The 19,412-nt window shown below is 45.5% G+C and overlaps 1 protein-coding gene across 1 annotated transcript in view; it reads right to left on the bottom strand.

Annotated features, from left to right (window-relative positions):
* The window catches only part of SLC9A8 (solute carrier family 9 member A8), a 52,214-nt gene extending 43,295 nt beyond the window's left edge, over positions 1-8,919 (bottom strand). Inside the window, exons 1-2 of the mRNA XM_089657546.1 lie at positions 8,807-8,919; positions 7,602-7,780 (exon numbers count right to left, since the gene is read on the bottom strand). Of these exons, the coding sequence (XP_089513672.1) occupies positions 7,602-7,780; positions 8,807-8,820 (193 nt within the window). The 5' untranslated portion in view covers positions 8,821-8,919. The remainder of the gene's footprint in view (positions 1-7,601; positions 7,781-8,806) is intronic.
* Positions 8,920-19,412: the final 10,493 nt, after the last annotated feature.

Here is a 19,412-nt window from a genome sequence, read left to right on the forward strand (position 1 = left end):
TTCTTCCATTGCTCCATGGTCCAGTTCTGATGCTCACATGCCCATTCTGGGTGCTTTTAGCTGTGGAAGTGGGTCAGCATGGGCACCCCAACTGCTCTGAGGCTACGCAGCCCTGTACACAACAAACTGTGATAACTATGGTTTCAACACATCAACTTCAGGGACAACATGTTTACTTGCTGCCCAATACATCCCACAGATCTTTAGAGGCCATTTTAATTAGATAATCAATATTATTCGCATTACCTCTCAGTGGTCATGGATGATCGCAGGAGGACGGGGGGGGGGGGGTGATTGGACATGGAATAGTAGGCCATGTTGTAGTTGGACATAGGATGGGGGGGGCATATTTTAAAAGACCTCTGAGGTTTTATGTGCTGATAGCAGGGGTCCTTTACTATCTCTGACTAATAGGAAATACTCTGTATAATAAGGGGAATCAAGTGAAGTGCAAATCTATCTGACTCCGGAGTATATATACTGCGGGCTCAGGACATATGAAGTACAGTATGGGCAGCACAGTGGCTAAGAGGTTAGCACTTCCGCCTGGCAGTACTCGGGTCGTTGGTTCGAATCCCAACCACGGCACCACCTGCCTGGAGTTTGCATGTTCTCCCTGTACCTGCGTGGGTTTCCTCCGGGTACTCCGGTTTCCTCCCACACTCCAAAGACATGCTGGTAGGTTAATTGTCTCCTGTCTAAATTGTCCCTAGTATGTGTATGTATGAATGTGAGTTAGGGACCTTAGATTGTACAACCCTTGAGGATTAGGGACTGATGTGAATCTACAATATATATGTAAAGTGCTGCACAAATTGATGGCGCTATAGAAGTACCTGTAATAAATAGTAATGCAGGAGAATGATGGGGGAATTGGACAAAGTGCAGACCTAAAAAAACCCCTGAAGTATAAGTCCTTTCCCTCTATGTAACTAATAGGAAACACTCTGTACAAACTGGGAGAAATAGATTGAAGTGCAGAGTTATATGACCTCCGGAGAAATACAGCAGGGAGATGATTGCACATTAGTCCTCAGCTCATGCTGTACAGAGGGCTTAGTAATCACTCAACAGATCTGAAAGGAGGTACTGTTCGGCCATATGACTTATGACTGGCACCCGGGGATCAGGTGACCAGAGCAGTCATGTACACTCTGTGGGGGAGGGGAGGGACAGAAGATGAACAATAGTCCACATTCAGGAAGCTCAGCATCCCATGACCATAATGAAACCATCTGAGATACATCTATCAGATGGATGACTCTTCCAGCAGAGGACATCCGAAATTCTCATTTGTGATTGACACAACTTCAGCTAAGAGCCATTTATTCTTCAACTGGTCACATGATCAATATAACCATGACTGCCCCTGCTCCTCAGCCTACCACAGCTCAGAAAATAAAAGAGATGGCAGTTCCCATACTGCAGCTCTCTCCTGTCACTCAGTGTGATAAACTTTCCAGCTTTTTCTTCTGTTGCCCTCAGAGAATGCAATGGGATCATCATTTGTCCTGCCAGTGGATTTACAGTTCCTGATACAATCTTCTGCAGACAAAGGGCTCTCAGCATACGGAATTATGTAAAAAACCCCACCTCCACATGTGCACAATCCTCAGGCAAGTTTTCAAGTGACCAGCAGAGAGGAATGAACACATTTCCATTTGTACATTTTTCCACACACTTCAACAAGGCTTCTGCTGTATAGAAATGATGCTGCTAACTTGTTTGCCATTTACAAATGAGGAAGTTTGAGATCTCATACTGAGACACGCACTATATACGTCACATTGGCTGACTGAGCAGGTTCTACCACCCCATGTTTAGCCATCCTTTCCTGACCCTTGTCCAACCACTTCATGTCTCAGCATTGCTCATCCAACCACTTTATGATCCATGATTCCACGTCCAAACATCCTGTGTTTAATCACGCTATGTCCTATCTTCCATGTTCAACCACCCCATGGTCAATTAAGCCTTATCCAACCAACAATGTCCCACCATCCTATGTCCAACAATCCTATGCCCCACCATCCCAAGTCCAACTACCTATGCTGCACCATCCCATGTCCAACAATCCTATGCCCCACCATCCCAAGTCCAACTACCTATGCTGCACCATCCCATGTCCAACAATCATATGCCCCACCATTCCAAGTCCAACTACCTATGCTGCACCATTCCATGTCCAACAATCCTATGCCCCATCATCCCAAGTCCAACTACCTATGCTGCACCATCCTATGTCCAACAATCATATGCCCCACCATCCCAAGTCCAACTACCTATGCTGCACCATTCCATGTCCAACAATCCTATGCTCCACCATTCCATGTCCAACTACCTATAGCCCCACGATCACACGTAAAATTACCTATCCCCCACCATCCTATGTCCAACTGTCCCACGATCTTGTGTCTAACTACCACATGATCCACCATCCCATGCCCAAATACCTATTCCCCACCATCCCACGTCCAACTACCTATGCCCCATCATCCCTGTCCAACTACCCTATCCCCCACCCTCTTGTGTCCAATAACCCCATGGCCCATCATCCCATGTCCAAACTCCCTATTTACCACCATCCCATCTTTCACCATTTATTGTTCAACCATTGCTTGTCCAACTATCCTCTCTCCTACCCTCCCAAGCCTAACCACTCTGTTCCACCATTCCATGTCCAATTATCCCATTGTCAGCCATATCACATCATATCACTTTATGTCCAACCACCCATTGTCCTGCCATGCTATATTTAACCACCCCATGGCCCACCATTCTGTATCCAACCATCCTGTTCACAATCATGACATGTTCTACCAACACATGCTTTTATTAAGCTGGTCTCTGTGTTAGTGCCAAATGCAAGGTTTGATGTGTTGTGCGTTCAGAGATGGTATTCTGCATACCTTGGTTGTAACAAGTGGTTAATTGAGTTACTGTTGCCTTTCTATAATCTCATTCAGTCTGCCCATTCTCCTCTGACATCAACAAGGCATTTTCATCACAACTGCCGCTCACTTGATATTTTCTGTTTTTCGGACCATTCTCTGTAAACCCTTCTTTTTGAAATACTCAGAACAGACCGTCCGGCACCAACAACCATGCCAAGTTCAAAGTCATCTAAATCCCATTTTTTCCCCATTCTGATGATCAATTTGAACTTCAGCAAGTCATCTTCACCACGTCTAGATGCCTAAATGCATTGGGTTGCAGCCATGTGATTGGCTCATTAATAATTTGTATTACCAAGCAATTGAACAGGTGGACCTAATAAAGTGGCTGGTGAGTGTATAAGTCCACCAAATTTTTTCCCAGTATGGTTTTATTATATATTAGTCGGTGGACCCTGTTCACCAGGTCTAACAAGAGAAATTCTTTTTATTTATGGCATATATTAGAGAGGTTCAACCTTTTTTAGTGTTGGTATATCCACGCCAACTTCTGAATCAGCGCTCTGCAAACAAATGAAATAGTTGCCTATAACAAGCAATCAAGCCATCTTTTGAATCAGCGCTCTGCAGGAATGAGATTATCACCTTTAACAAGCAGTCAAGCATGGGAAAAGCACAGTTGCAGCATAAAGGGTATCGTACACCTAATCAGTTCCACGTGTTGACTCACATATAGCCAGACTGTACCAAGTTCATTATAATCAACAGTACAAGCTGTTATGCAGCTCTTACGCTTGGTAATGTTCTCAATCCACAAGAGACAAGCTGTTAAATACAATTTGGCACAATTGCAGCATGTAAGATTTTAGAGGCAGCAACACAGGCATCATTCACACTGGGCATTTTCGAAGCTACTGCTAGGGGCGTCAGGTGTATTTTTTACTGTATGTTATCCTATGTGTCCATGCACACATAGGCTTTTCCTGTGGGCGGGGAGCGTTGTGACGTCACCGTGACGTCAATGCGTTTTACCCATAATTGGGCAGGATAACAGAATTGCAATATGATAGACTGATAGCAAAATTACATATGATACATAATCAATGTGGAAAGCATTAAAGAACATCTGTGTATTTGATTCTATCATCATTTTCTATTTATATACACATTATTATATGTTTTACATTTTTTATAGTCTTTTCTTAGACAGGCATCATTAGTTTTATTTTTGGGACTGTTTTATCCATTTTTGATAATGGGTAACCCCCCCCCCTCCGCGTTCTTTTTGCAATTATATTTATATATATTTTCACTTTTATTTTTGTCAGCTTTTGCTGAGACAACATAATTTGCACATATACATTTTATACCAGCCTGTTTGCTGAGATTTAATTGATTCAGCTTTTAATCCCTGGTGTTATTATATTAATAAAGTTTTATCCCCACCCCTTTTGTCTGGCTTCTATCCAGAAGCTAGTCTTTTAAGTTTTTCAAACCTTCCACAAAGTTTGATTATCTCCTGCAGGGTGAGAGAGTTTGCTTTGCTATTCCAAGAATGAATGCGGTGGTGTGAAAGGGAACGTCATGATATTAGATGACAATGTTGTCATTTTGGTTTTAGGTAAAGGTGAAGGTGTATATTCTTGAGTCCGTACAAATCGACCGGTACATCAGATAGCTGCATATGAAAAGACAAAAAGAGGGCGCACGGGCCTAGTGCATTACCTTTAAAAGTGAGATGTATTGATAAAAAGTAAAATACTCACAAGAGAAATAAAATCAAATGCAAAGCATGTCACAAGAGATGCAGGGTGGTTCAAGACCCCTGAAGGTGGTCTGGTGGGGGACTGTAGTCCTCAGGATAGCTGATGACTGACGCATTTCGAGGTTGTACCTCTTCCACAGAAACGCGTCAGCCATCAGCTATCCTGAGGTCTACAGTCAAATGGAAAGCATGTCACAAGAGATGCAGTGTGGTCCAAGACCCCTGAAGGTGGTCTGGTGGGGGACTGTAGACCTCAAAATAGCTGATGGCTGACGCATTTCTGAGGAAGAGGTAAAACCTCGAAACGCATCAGTAATCCTGAGGTCTACAGTTCCCCACCAGACCACCTTCAGGGGTCTTGGACCCCACTGCATCTCTTGTGACATGCTTTCCATTTGAGTGTAGACCTCAGGATAGCCGATGCATTTCTGAGGAAGAGATACAACCTCAAAACGTGTCAGCCATCAGCTATCCTGAGGTCTACAGTCCCCCACCAGACCACCTTCAGGGGTCTTGGACCCCACTGCATCTCTTGCGACATGCTTTCCATTTGAGTGTAGACCTCAGGATAGCTGATGTGTTTCTGAGGAAAAGATACAACCTCGAAACGTGTCAGCCATCAGCTATCCTGAGGTCTACAGTCCCCCACCAGACCACCTTCAGGGGTCTTGGACCCCACTGTATCTCTTGTGACATGCTTTTCATTTGAGTGTAGACCTCAGGATAGCTGATGCATTTCTGAGGAAGAGATACAACCTCGAAACGTGTCAGCCATCATCTATCCTGAGGTCTACAGTCCTCCACCAGACCACCTTCAGGGGCCTTGGACACCACTGCATCTCTTGTGACATGCTTTCCATTTGCTTTTATTTCTCTTGTATTTTACTTTTTATCAATAAATCTCATTTTTATAGGTAATGCACTAGGCCCATGTGCCCTCTTTTTTGTCTTTTCATATATAGTTCTCTTTGGATTTCTCTGGTCCATTGAGAGCAGCAAGGCTTGCATTCCCTTCATACACATGTGGGGATATTCACATTGTGGAGTCCATCGTCCAGCGCAGGAGCTCAGGCATTCGGTTGCTTTTTTCTTCCTATCAGATAGCTGCAGTAAAATCCTCTTTTTATTAATTCATCCACATGGATAAAAGCTCACAGAAAAGTTGATGCAATTTTCCCTAAGGCCCTTTTGGACAGAAACGCGTCAACTTTTCTGTGAATTTTTATACCTGTGAATGGATTAACAAAAAGGAGGATTTTACTGCCGCTCTTTGGTATGCCCATCGATTTGATATTTAAAATATGTTAATATTCTTTTAAATAATAATAAATGGACGCTCTGTAATCCTCAGGATTAACCAACCTTTTTGTGGTCTTTCCCACAAGTAAGATATGTTGTACTAGTTTCCCTGGTCACTGTTTCAGGGCAGCAATCTCATGATGGAGGATGACTGAACAAAATATTACTGACCAGAGGATGCCATCTACTGTTCAACCGCTGCTTGTCCAACTATCCTACATCCCACCCTCCCAAGCCTAACCACCATTATATGTCCCATCATTCCACGTCCAATCACCCCATTGTCAATCATACCACGTCATATCACTTCATGTCCAACCACCCATTGTCCTGCCATGCTGTATTTAGCCACCCCATGGCCCACCATTCTGTATTCAACCATCCTGTTTACAACCATGACATGTTCTACCAACACATGCTTTTGTTTAGCTGGTCTCTGTGTGAGAGCTAAATGCAGGCAAGTTGTACCTATTTCCCTGGTCAGTGTGTTTCATGATGGCTGACTGAAGATTACTGTTTGGATGATGACTGAACTAAATATTGCTGACCAGAGCATGCCCCTCTATGTCCTATCATCTATGTTCAACCACCCCATGGTCAATTAAGCCTTATCCAACCACCAATATCCCACCATCCTATGTCCAACTCCCTATGCCCCACCATCCCATGTCCAACTACCTATGCTGCACCATCCCATGTCCAACTACCTATGCTGCACCATCCTATGTCCAACAATCCTTTGCCCCACCATCCCATGTCCAACTACCTATGCTGCACCATCCTATGTCCAACAATCCTTTGCCCCACCATCCCATGTCCAACTACCTATGCCCCACCATCCCAAGTCCAACTACCTATGCTGCACCATTCCATGTCCAACAATCCTATGCTCCACCATTCCATGTCAAACTACCTATATCCCCACGATCACACGTCCAACTGCCTATCCCCCACCATCCTATGTCCAACTATCCCATGATCTTGTGTCCAACTACCCCATGACCCACCATCCCATGCCCAAATATCTATTCCCCACCATCCCATGTCCAACTACAGATGCCCCATCATCTGTGTCCAACTACCCTGGCCCCACCATCTTGTGTCTAAACTACCTATTTACCACCATCCCATCTTTCGCCATCTATTGTTCAACCACTGCTTGTCCAACTATCCTCTGTCCTACCCTCCCAAGCCTAACCACTCTGTTCCACCATTCCATGTCCCATCATTCCATGTACAATCACCCAATTGTCAGCTATACCTCATCATATCACTTTATGTCCAACCACCCATTGTCCCGCCATGCTGTATTTAACCACCCCATGGCCCACAATTCAGTATCCAACCATCCTGTTTACAATCATGACATGTTCTACCAATACATGCTATTATTAAGCTGGTCTCTGTGTGAGTGCCAAATGCAGGCATGTTGTACCTATTTCCCTGCTCATGCTTTTATTAAGCTGGTCTCTGTGTGAGTGCCAAATGCAGGCATGTTGTACCTATTTCCCTGGTCAGTGTGTTTCATGATGGCTGGCTGAAGATTACTGTTTGGAGGATGACTGAACAAAATATTGCTGACCCGTGACCTCAGAGAGGTCATTCAGCTTTCTGTGCAGCAGATGACACCGCTAACCCCTCACCTAGGACCAGCAGGCTGAAGAAGATGGACATCCCGCTGGATTGCTCCTCCTGCAGGGCCTGGACTCCAGTCTGGACCGGGATGATGGGCTTAGCCGGGGTCTGTAGAACGAGCCGTGTGGACATGGCAGGTGTGGTGAGCAGAGTGATGTTGTAGTCTCCATGGCTGTCATTCCGCATCCTGGAATAAAACCAAAATCACGTCTATCAACAATCAGAACATGTGACCTGCAGTTATCCCACATCATCCTAATAGGCCCAGCCGGGAGTGTGCAGGATATACAACAACCAATCACAAGCCATCACACATAGGACTCTCCAAATGAATGTTTTTTAGGGGTTAACGCACAACATGTTTTCTATTGAGTTCACAGCAGAACCCCGCCCACAAAAATGATAGGAATTATTATTCAGAGTATAGGGGGCCCTCAATGATAATAAAGGAGATGCACAGAGCACCCTCAGTGATAATGCATGAGATACTCAGGGGCCCCTTAGTGACTATGAAAGAAAACACAGGGGCCCCTCAGTGATGGTACAGGGGACACAATGGTCGCTTGGTGAGGATAATACTGGCAACACACACAGGATTCCACACACAGGGTCCCCTTTGGTGATAACAGTAGAGGGGACACACGAGTCCCTCAGTGCTGACAGTAGAAGGGACACATAGGGGCCCCTCAGTGATGACAGTAGAGGGGACACACAGTGGCCCCTTTGGTGATTACAGTAGAGGGGACACATAGGGGCCCCTCAGTGATGACAGTTGAGGGGAAACACAGGGGCTCCTTTGGTGATGACAGTAGAGGGGACACACAAGGGCCCCTCAGTGGTGACAGTAGACAGGGCACAAAGGGGCCCCTCAGTGATGACAATAGAGGGGACACACAGGGGCCCTTTGGTGATGACAGTAGAGGGGACACATAGGGGCCCCCTCAGTGATGACAGTAGAGGAAACATACAGGGGCCCCTTTGGTGATGACAGTAGAGGAGACACACAGGGGCCCCTTTGGTGATGACAGCAGAGGGGACACACAAGGGCCCCTCAGTGGTAACAGTAGAGAGGGCACACAAGGGCCCCTCAGTGATGACAGTAGAGGGGACACCCAGGGGCCCCTCGGGGACAGACCACTCAGTAGGTTCCCCCTCCCCTCAGTAACACGTCTATCTATCGTAAATACGGAAGTAATGAAGGACTAGCACTCACTCCGTCTCCGCCATCTTGCTACACCTTCATGAAGCGAGCGGTACCATAGAGAGCAGCTCAGGGCGGGACAGAGCGGCTCCTTGCAGTGACAGTGCCGCAACTAGTATTATCTCTCCCCGAAATGACCAGAGAGAGGAACCCGGCTGACGTCTTCTTCCGGGCTGACGGGAAGAGTGGGGAGGTTGCCTGTTGCTATGGTGAGGAAGCTTTCAGGGAGGAGGTGGAGGCAGTGGGTAGAAGGGAGGAGTCTGCACCTGCAAGGCTGTAGTCACATGACCAGTTTAGCTGGGGAAGTACTGACCATGTGACCAAACAAGTGTGGCATTTACCTACCTCATACCTACCTCCATACACAGTGCAGGAAGGAGCCATGCCATCTGTGACACGCAGTGAAGGAAGGGTCACAGTACATAGGAATTCAGGGAGCATCCCTTTAAGGAGTTGTATTTGCAGGCCTGTGTGTGGAGACACTCTTCTTCATATTATTGTGGTGGGACCCCAAGAGGGCCCCTGACTACAGCCCAGGAATCTGATATGAAGGGCCCACCAGACCCCCTGACTATACCGAGAGCCTGATGTGAAGGGCCCACCAGACCCCCTGACTATACCGAGAGCCTGATGTGAAGGGCCCACCAGACCCCCTGACTATACCGAGAGCCTGATGTGAAGGGCCCACCAGACTCCCTGACTATACCGAGAGCCTGATGTGAAGGGCCCACCAGACCCCCTGACTATACCGAGAGCCTGATGTGAAGGGCCCACCAGACCCCCTGACTATACCGAGAGCCTGATGTGAAGGGCCCACCAGACCCCCTGACTATACCGAGAGCCTGATGTGAAGGGCCCACCAGACCCCCTGACTATACCGAGAGCCTGATGTGAAGGGCCCACCAGACCCCCTGACTATACCGAGAGCCTGATGTGAAGGGCCCACCAGACCCCCTGACTATACCGAGAACCTGATGTGAAGGGCTCACCATACCAGCTGACTACAACCCAGGAGCTTTATGAGAAAGAACTGCCAGGTCCCCTAACTGCAACCAAGGAACTTGATGTAAAGGGCCCACTGAACCCCTGACTACAACCCAGAACCTAATACGAGGGCCCTACCAGGACTGCTGTCTATAGCCCAAAAGCCTGATTTGAAGGGCCTGCTTGACCCCCTAACTAAAGCACAGGAACCTGATGTGAAGGACCCACAAGACCTCATGAACAAAACTCAGGACTGCTGCACCCCCCCCCCCCCAGCTTCAGCTTCAGCTCCCTTACTCTACCACCATTGCTTAAAATGGAGAGGGGCAACCAACACAGTTTCTAGTTTCACTACAACTCCCAGCAGGTGCTACAGACAGCAGAACTACTGACCACAACCCTACAGCCACGACTTACATTTTTTCAGCTTCAGACATCATGAAGTCATATTTGGCTGGCAGATTTTTACCAGAATAATCTCCATAATATTGCATTCTTGGGGACACCAGTGTTGAGCCTGCATTGACATGTAGCCATGTCTCCACCCCCTGCATACCATGTTATCATCCTTCCTGTCCCGCTAGGTACAATACAGACTTGGATGGGCAGAGTGGTGAACCAGTGCTTCTACAAGGCCTTTCCTGTTGGATTACAGAGAAGAACATGGACATTATACATTCAAATCACCAACTATCAAGCAAAAGCCCATTGACATCACATTAACACACAGACCACAGATAGTAATCTTCTGTCAGCTGTCACTCTGCTTATTCTCAGCCTTTTCTTGCTATCAGCTTTCAGCATCCTCTTGTTGTCAGCTCTCACCCTAGTTACTGTCAACCTCCTCCTCCTCCTGCAAGCTGTTATCCTATACTTCCTTTTTGCTCTCACCTTGCTTACTCTCTGCCTCTTCCTGTCAGCTGTCACCCTGCTTACTCTCTGCCTCTTCCTGTCAGCTGTCACCCTGCTTACTCTCTGCCTCTTCCTATCAGCTGTCATCCTGCTTACTCTCTGCCTCTTCCTGTCAGCTCTCACCCTGGTTACTGTCTGCCTCTTCCTGTCAGCTGTCACTCTGCTTACGCTCTGCTTCTTCCTGTCAGCTGTCACCCTGCTTACTCTCTGCCTCTTTCTGTCAGCTGTCACTCTGCTTACTCTCTGCCTCTTCCTGCCATCTGTCACCCTGCTTACTCTCTTCATCATCTTGCTATCAGTCTTCACCATCCTCTTATTGTCAACTCACCCTGCTTGCTGTCAGCCATCACCTTCCTTTTCCCGTCAGCTCTCACCTGACTTAGTCGCAGGTTCTTCCTGTCAGCTGTCACCCTAGTTACTCTTAAACTCTTCTTGCAGTCAGCCTCCAGCAATTTATTTCTGTAAGTTCTCACACTGCTTACTCTCAGCCTCCTCTTGCTATCAGCCTTCACCCCTTCTTCCTGATCTCTGTCACGCTGGTTACGCTCAGTCTCTATTTCATGAAGTTATTACCCTCCTTTCCTCCTTTTGCCATCAGCCTTCACCATTCTCCTCTTGTAAGCTCTTACACTGCTTACTCCAAGCCTCTTCTTGTCAACTCTCACTTTGCTTACTCTCAGCGTTCCCATGCTATTAGACTTCACCACCCTCTTCCCATCAGCTGTCACCCTCCTTTCTCTCAGCTTCGTCTTCCTCTCTATCAGCCGTCACTCTCCTTTTTTCTACTGCCTTCTCTGTAATAACAGATCCTTCTTCCTCATAAATGTTTTCCCTGCTTTCTTCATTCTTTCAGCATCTTCTTTTTCTTCCTCTTTCTCATCTTTCCCCAGCATCTTCTTGAAATGTTTTCCTGATTCTGTTATCTTTGATATTCCTTTTTCTCCTCCTCCTTTTTGCCTCCTCTTGTCCATCCAGTCATTTCCTCTTCCTCCTTTGGCCTCCTCTTCTTGCAGCCTCCTCTCTGTTTTTCCATCACTGTCCTCTTCCATGGTGCAGTCATTCATCTTTCTTGCAATAGTCCAATAAGTGATCTTTCAGCATATGAAATATATATGAAGTCCAGGAAGAGTGCCGTAGCCGGCATGGCTGAGTAGTGGTTGTCCACAAACAGATCCTTTATGGAAGACCTGTTGCTGTGTTTTGTAAAACTATTAGTTTAGTTTTTTACAGTTTGTAATTGGTGCCTTAAGATTGTGCAGAATTTCAAAGGGTGCCTCGAGATTGTGCAGAATTTTAAAGGGTGCCTTGACTAACAAAAGTTGAGAAGCACTGCTCTATGTAATGAGAAAAAAAGTTAAAGCGGAGCTCCAGCCAAAAGGGGAAGTTCCGCTTTAATGCTTTGTCCACCGCTCCTCATTAAGGATTGGCACCTTTGGGGAGCGGGGGGGAAGTGGGTACCCGAATTTGACAGGTATCCACTCCCACTTCTGCTGCGACCGCCTAGGCGATCCGAAGCGGAAGTTGTCCCCCCCCTTCCCTCCCTGTAGTCTTCTGGGACACGTGACAGGTCCCAGAAGGCTACAGGGCCATTCACAAAGGGCAGCGCTTCTGTCGCATGCTCAGTGGGCACCCGGCTGTAAAGTCGCAAGCTGTCACAGCTGGGTGCCCACACTAAAGGTGCCGGCGCCAGGTAGAGAAGACGGCCGGTGAAACCAGCGATGGTGAGGACACCGCAGGACCGAGGGACAGGTAAGTGGTCGTATTTTAAAAGTCAGCAGCTACAGTTTTTGTAGCTGCTGACTTTTATTTTTTTTTTCAGCTGAAATTCTGCTTTAAGTAAAGTAAAAAGAAAAAAAAATGTAATTGCAAAAAATTAAATTTACTCCCAAGCACATAAAATGCCCCCCCCCCCCAAAAAAAAATTTGAGGTACCCCCACATATTCACACATATGAATGTAAACGCACATGTCGGGGATGTCTACGCATGAAAACATCAATTGTGATACACATGCACGCTGAAGTGAGAGCAATAATTCTACCACCAGACCTCCTCCGTAACGCTAAACTGATAATCTAAAGGGGGCCTTTGAAGTGTCGCCTATAGAAAATATAGGGAACTAACGTTTTCGCCATTTCTTGGCCGCACACAAATTTAAGGTTTGACATATTGGGTATCTAATTACTTGGAGCAACCTGGTCTTTTATATTTTACCAAAATTTGGGTAATTTATTGTGTTTGCTGAAAAAATCACTGTGTTTTTTACTGAAATTTTGCATTTCCTACACTTTGCAGCAATATTGTGTGACAAAAAATTGGATCTACCACTATTTTTTTTTTAACAGTTGCGTTTATTGAACTCATACAAAAGTACAATATACAGATTCAAGGTAACCACTTTTTTATTCTCTTGGGTGTCTGCTTTCAGAAAATACATAATGTTTTGGGGGGTTTATGTAATCTTCAGGCCTAAAATTATTTTTTAAAAATGTGTTAAAAAAAATGCAAAAATAACTGTGGCAGTGAAATGGTTCAAGCTGGCAGCTCAATATCATAGCCAGGGATCTAGCATTTCCATAAGAAGGTCAGCAATGGCATCTCCTGTATATTCGATGACGGGGTCACATAGTTACAAGTCATACAAGACATACAAGTCCACTGAGTTCAACCAATAGTAAGTATGTTTATAAATGGTTCTCTGTGTTTTTTTTACATCAAACAAGGTATAAATGTGTTATTTCTGAAACTTTACATGTTGTTCTTGTTTTATATGACTATGCCAGAGGCATCATGCGAGCGGGGCGATGGACCTGCTGATACTAATATGTGCCAGTCCATCACTCGGCTCCCAGGATGCCTCTGGCTTAGTCATTTGATACAAGAAAAGAATGAAAAAATTCTGGAATAACCACTTTATACCTTGGCTTGGTGTAAAAACAGAGGACCATTTATATAGGCAGCCTCCTGGCTTGCAGGAAGTTGAAAGAATTTGTTGAGATTTGATGTTTCATTTGCTGAGAAGGCGTCTGGTATCAGTGTGTTTTTTTTTCTAACCACCTTCCAACATTTTGGTGGGAGGGATAACCAAGGAGAGCAATGTCCTCTAAAGGCCATTCTGAATCAGGTGCAATCTCAGTGCTGCAGTCTAGCATCATTATTATTATTATTATACATGATTTCTACAGCCCCAACAGTTTGCACAGCACTTTACAATAAAAAGGAGTATAGTTATGTGACGGGAGTCACTTTGGGTGGGGGCCCATGGAACACAGCTCACTTTGGAGAGGTGGGAAGTCCCCTGTCTCAGCTCCCCATATCCCTCTTATGTGTAAGTCACCCTGTGCCTGTTAGGGGTACAGGGTGATCTGTCCTAATATTGGGGTGGGGGCTTGTGGATTGTTTAATGCCATGTGGTTGCATCCCATTGTTCTATTGTGTGTCTTGCTTGGGAGGAAGCTATTTTGGGATGTATGTGTATTGGCTTGGTGGGGTGGTGTCTCCAGCCTCCCTCTCTTCTGATGGGACTGTCTGCTGGTGTGTCTTGTTGCTAAGTGTAGATTGCCCCGCCCTGTGTCATTATGCAGGTAGGGGGGATTGTCCCCTGAGTGTATAAAAAGCCAGTTCGAGTTTCAAATAAAGATTTTCATGTTTCTACAGACTGGTGTAGTCTAGTCTTGTATGGTCTGCTGTGGTGTCTGTTGTCGGTGTTCGGACGGGGAAGCGGTAGTCTAACGGAAGTACCCAAGTGCAGTCTGGGGTCGGTTCGTTACAAGTTACAATACAATAGAAGAGGGATAAAAGGGCCTGCACATGAGAGCTTACAATCTAACAGGGAGGGGCAAGTGCTACTAAAGGTAATAACTGTGAAGGATAAGCTGATGGAAGACTTAAAAGTTCGGTTGTAAGGTAGAAACGAGAAAGGCTTCCGTGGAGAGATGATCATCACAAACAAAGAATTTCCAGCACACTTACCAGCTAGCTTGCAAAAAACCCAAGTTGACCCTGTCTAACCCTGTGTATTATTTTTTTTATTAGGACAAGTAGATTGTCATGAGGGACAAGTAGATTGGGACCCCGATTTAGTCCCTTGAACAAGTGTTTTTTTTTTAAATTTCCACACCTCTGGAAGGCCGTCCACAAGGTTTAGCAGTGTGTCTGTGGGAATGTTTGACCATTCTTCCAGAAGCGCATTTCTGAGGTCAGGTACTGATATTGGACGAGAAGGCCTGGCTCGCAGTTTCCTCTCTAATTTCTCCCAGAGGTGTTCTATCGGGTTGAGGTCAGGACTCAGTGCAGGACAGTAAAATTCCTCCACCCCAAACTGGCTCCTCCATGTCTTTATGGACCTTGCTTTGTGCACTGGTGCACAGTCAGGTTGGACCAGGAAGGGGCCATCGCCAAACTGTTCCCACAAAGTTGGGGGCATGAAATTGTCCAAAATGTCTTGGTATGCTGACCCCTTAAGAGTTCCCTTCACTGGAGCTAAGGGGCCAAGCCCAATTCCTGCAAAGACAACCTCACTCCATAATCCCCCCTCCATCATACTTTACTCTTGGAAATATGCAGTACCATTCTCCTGGCAACTGCCAAATCCAGAAACATCCATAGGATTGCCAGACAGAGAAGCGTGATTGGTCACTCCAGGGAACTCGTCTCCACTGCTCTAGAGTCCAGTGGTGGCGTGCTTTATACCACTACATGCAACGCTTTGCATTTGGTGAAGTCTGTGATGTTGCTACTCGGTCATGGAAACACATTCTATTAAGCTCTCTACGCACTGTTACTGTGCTAATCTGAAGGCCACACCAAGTTTGGAGGTCTTTAGCTATTGACTCTGCAGACAGTTGACGATTTCTGCGCACTGTGCGCTTCAGCATGCGCTGACCCCGCTCTGTCATGTGACGTGGCCTACCACTTGTTGGTTGAGTTGCTGTTGTTCCGAGTTGCTTCCACTTTGTTATAATCCCACTAACAGTTGAGCGTGGAATATTTAGTAGCCAGGAAATGTCACGGATGGACTTATTGCACAGGTGACAACCTATCACGGGACCACGCTTGGAGTCACTGAGCTCCTGAGAGCGACCCATTCTTTCACAAATGTTTGTAGAAGCAGTCTGCATGCCTAGGTGCTTGATTTTATACACCTGTGGCCATGGAGGGGATTGGAACACCTGAATCCAATGATTTGGAGGGGTGTCTCAATACTTTTGGCAATATATGGTGTATGTTAAAAAGAAGTGCAGAAACATTTTGAAGAACCCTGGCACCTACAGAGTGATATAATGGCCCGAAACACATTGCTCACATCTTAGTAGGAAGGTAGGATTGAAGATTTATTTCTTCTTCACACTGTTGGTGTATTACTTGTCCTATGAGCACTATCCACAGACAGGGAGTGTATTAGATTACATGAAGCACCGGGACCCACATGGACATCCTGCTGACAAAGTACTTCATGTTCCAGTAAGTGAATATGCTCTCCCCTGCCATGTCCTGCAACTCCCACAGAAATAACAAACATTTTCTTTTATATGCTCTCTTTACTCTGTACACACAAATTCTCTTATGGAAACAAAACTGCAATACCGTGAAATCTGCACCTGTTAATGATAAGATTGAAATTTGTATCAGGATACATTTCCAGCATGATGACTTTAAGGGATTGTGGGATTTCCTCAGTAACCCTATTTATAAGGCGAACCCCTGTTAGTGTTCTCTGCAAATGATGCGTTCCTCTCTTGTCTCTAGCCACAAATTTTCTAGGCAGCAGAATTCTTATCAATAATCTGATATAAAGTAATGTTAGAAGTAATGTTTGATTGCTTTAATCTGTTCTCACCATAACTTGTACGGTTATACTGTCCCGAAACCAGGGGCGGACTGACAACTCATGGGGCCCCTGGGCAATAGGGGATCATGGGGCCCCTATGTCCTTGCCCACATTCAAAGCACACCCAAAAAGCCTATAAAAAAGGTACCAGGGGCATCTCATGGGGCCCCCTACTGACCCCAGGCCCTCGGGCAGCGCCCAAGTGCTCGAATGGTCAGTCCGCCCCTGTCTGAAACCTACTCTATCAAAGTCATGGCTTCCATACATTGCACAAATTGCCTGAAACAACTGTATGTACTTTGGATTAAAGTTTTTCATGATATTAAGCTAGATTTGTACTGTCTACCAGCGATTCTGGATGTGTAGCTGTCCAGAAGGGCGAAAAGCAGCAACTGACATAGCCCTGTCCTACAATAAGGAATAATCTGCCTATTTTGAGATATGTGATGGAATGAGCCATGTGAATATTTTCTGTTTTAAGAAGGCCTTACAGAGCTAAGTAAAATGTACCATAAACTAATATTTTTCTAAGCAGGGGAGTGAAACACCAAATCTGATGGGTGAATGTTAGGCCGCTTTCACATAGACTTTCTGATCAGGTCTGCCTGTAAGTTTTTCAGTTGGACCTGATCAGAACCTTCTTGCAGGTCTATGGGTGTGTGGTTGTACATGGATTTGTGTCCATTTACATCTGCTTATCTCCAAGTCTGTCCAGGGCCAGATACAAAAAAGGTTTTCTGAACTCAAACATGACGGATTGGAGGTAGCCTGATGTAAATGGACATGAGCCCGTTTACGCGTGGTCACCCATAGGGCCATCACAGGTTCGCTCTCAAATTGTGGACATAAACTTAATGGGCACGGATGTCACAAAACTGACATACTGTACATCCTGGTCTGCTCTGATTCAGCAGAAGATCTGCTCAAGGATCCCCTGCTGAACAGACTAAAGAGCGTATGTGTTAAAGGACCCCTAGGGGATCTGGAGAGTGCAAAATCTGGTGCAGCTGTTCTTGGTAGCCAATCAGCTTCTAACTTCTGCTTGTTCATTTAAACTTTGACAAAAAACACGGACGCTGATTAGTTTCTGTGCAGAGCTGCACCAGATTTTTCACTCTCCAGTTTTTGTAAATCAACCCCATAGTGTTATGGTTGTGGTTACTGAGCAGCATCCATGAGGATAAAGTTGGCCATACATGGATCATAAAGGACCGGACAAATTTTGATCCAAGTATGGGCACCCTGGTTGTACACAAGTTGATCTATCGATTGACTTGTGAACAACCAGCCTGTCAGGTTTTTTGCTAACGATTTGTGCCACTGGCTATAACCACCAATTATTGTATTCTGCCGGTAGGGAAGGCTCCCTGTGCTCCAACAGGCAGAACACAATAGTGCTGCAGTAGGGATCCCCCCATCAGCACTGACTGTGTTGATGGGGGACTGGAGCAATTTTCTTTCATTTCACATGTAGGGCCTGCCTAAAAAGAGATGGGAACTAGGAGACACCCATCTATATTCCCAACTACAATTGTTTCCACCATAATATGTGTCCATCAAGGGCTAAACAATGGCTTGATGTTCAGAGAAGAAAAGCTGGCCATAGATGAAGTGATTTTCTTTCTTGCAACTACAGAATGCAGGAAACAAAATCGCTTGATTCCTCCATCAACACAGTGTTGATGGAGGAATCCCTCCCACTGGGGGGGGGGCATCCCTGCTGTAATTGTATGTAAAATCCGACAAGCTGGTTGTACCCAAGTTGATTGATCAATATACTTGGGTACATTCAGCCTACCCATCCATGGTTTGAATAGCGGCCAGTAGCTACTGAACCGGCCGAGACTTGAACTGTCTATGGCCGAATTAAATATAAATAATTACCATACAGTGTGTCTTAAGCAGCCCATAGAGGACTCTATTTTATTTCCTTCCACCATGATTGGAAGAAATAATAATTGCTTGATTCCCCCATCAACACAGTCATTGCCTCCCGAAGCATTGTTGTGTTCTGTTGGCAGGGAGTGGGGGGTTTGTGCAGGGAGCTTTCCCAGCTGGCAGACAACAATGATTACTGCTAGCAGCTATAGCCACCGGCAGTAATCGAATGTTAGAAAATCGATGGATCAACTTGGGTACAATCAGCCTGTGTCCGTACATGGATAGAATCTCAGCCTGTTGAACCAGCCAAATTTCGATCCATGTATGGCTGGTATGACATGATATGGACAAGCCTAAAATGTAATGAACCTCCTTAATCCCTTCTTTCTTATATTATTTTACCACCATTATACATGGATGTTTCATATAAGGGTTTACAGATGACAGGATCTCTTAAAACCGAGCGATACTTAAGCACTGACAGTTTTGTGTTGGTGATGTCTGAGATCTCTCCAAAATGAGTATATAGTAAAAGAAGCCAAAAGACAAACGTCATGTCCCCTAATCAACCACAACAACAAAAGACAAATGGCAGAGACAGTCACCAGTACTGGAGATAATGTTACCAGCCAAGGCACTGTTATTGTTACTGTAACCTAAGAACCCAGAGTCTTTGCATGGCTGGAAACTGCCTGATTAATTTACAAATCTATGGGGTGTTCACTGAGAACAGGTACAGGTACCATGCTGGTCTCCTCACACTTTTCCTGCCTGGCTTATTAGTCATTCATGGAAGAATGGATAGAATAATGGTCCATGCTCTGGCCATAACTCCAACTGGAGATCCTACCAACAGAAGGTTCCTAAATGTACCCCATATGCATGCTGTGCAGAGACAGCCTCTTACACATATATTCATAAATAAATAAATACAGGAAAAGTGTACCATATGAAGAAAGAAGAATGAGACCTGGGACTCTGCAAACAGCTGTTGTTAAAATGCATGTTGGGT

Source organism: Staurois parvus, unplaced genomic scaffold, assembly GCF_062004578.1.
Source record: "Staurois parvus isolate SC_StPar_1 unplaced genomic scaffold, SC_StPar_1.0 ptg001008l, whole genome shotgun sequence".
Classification (NCBI taxonomy): domain Eukaryota; kingdom Metazoa; phylum Chordata; class Amphibia; order Anura; family Ranidae; genus Staurois; species Staurois parvus.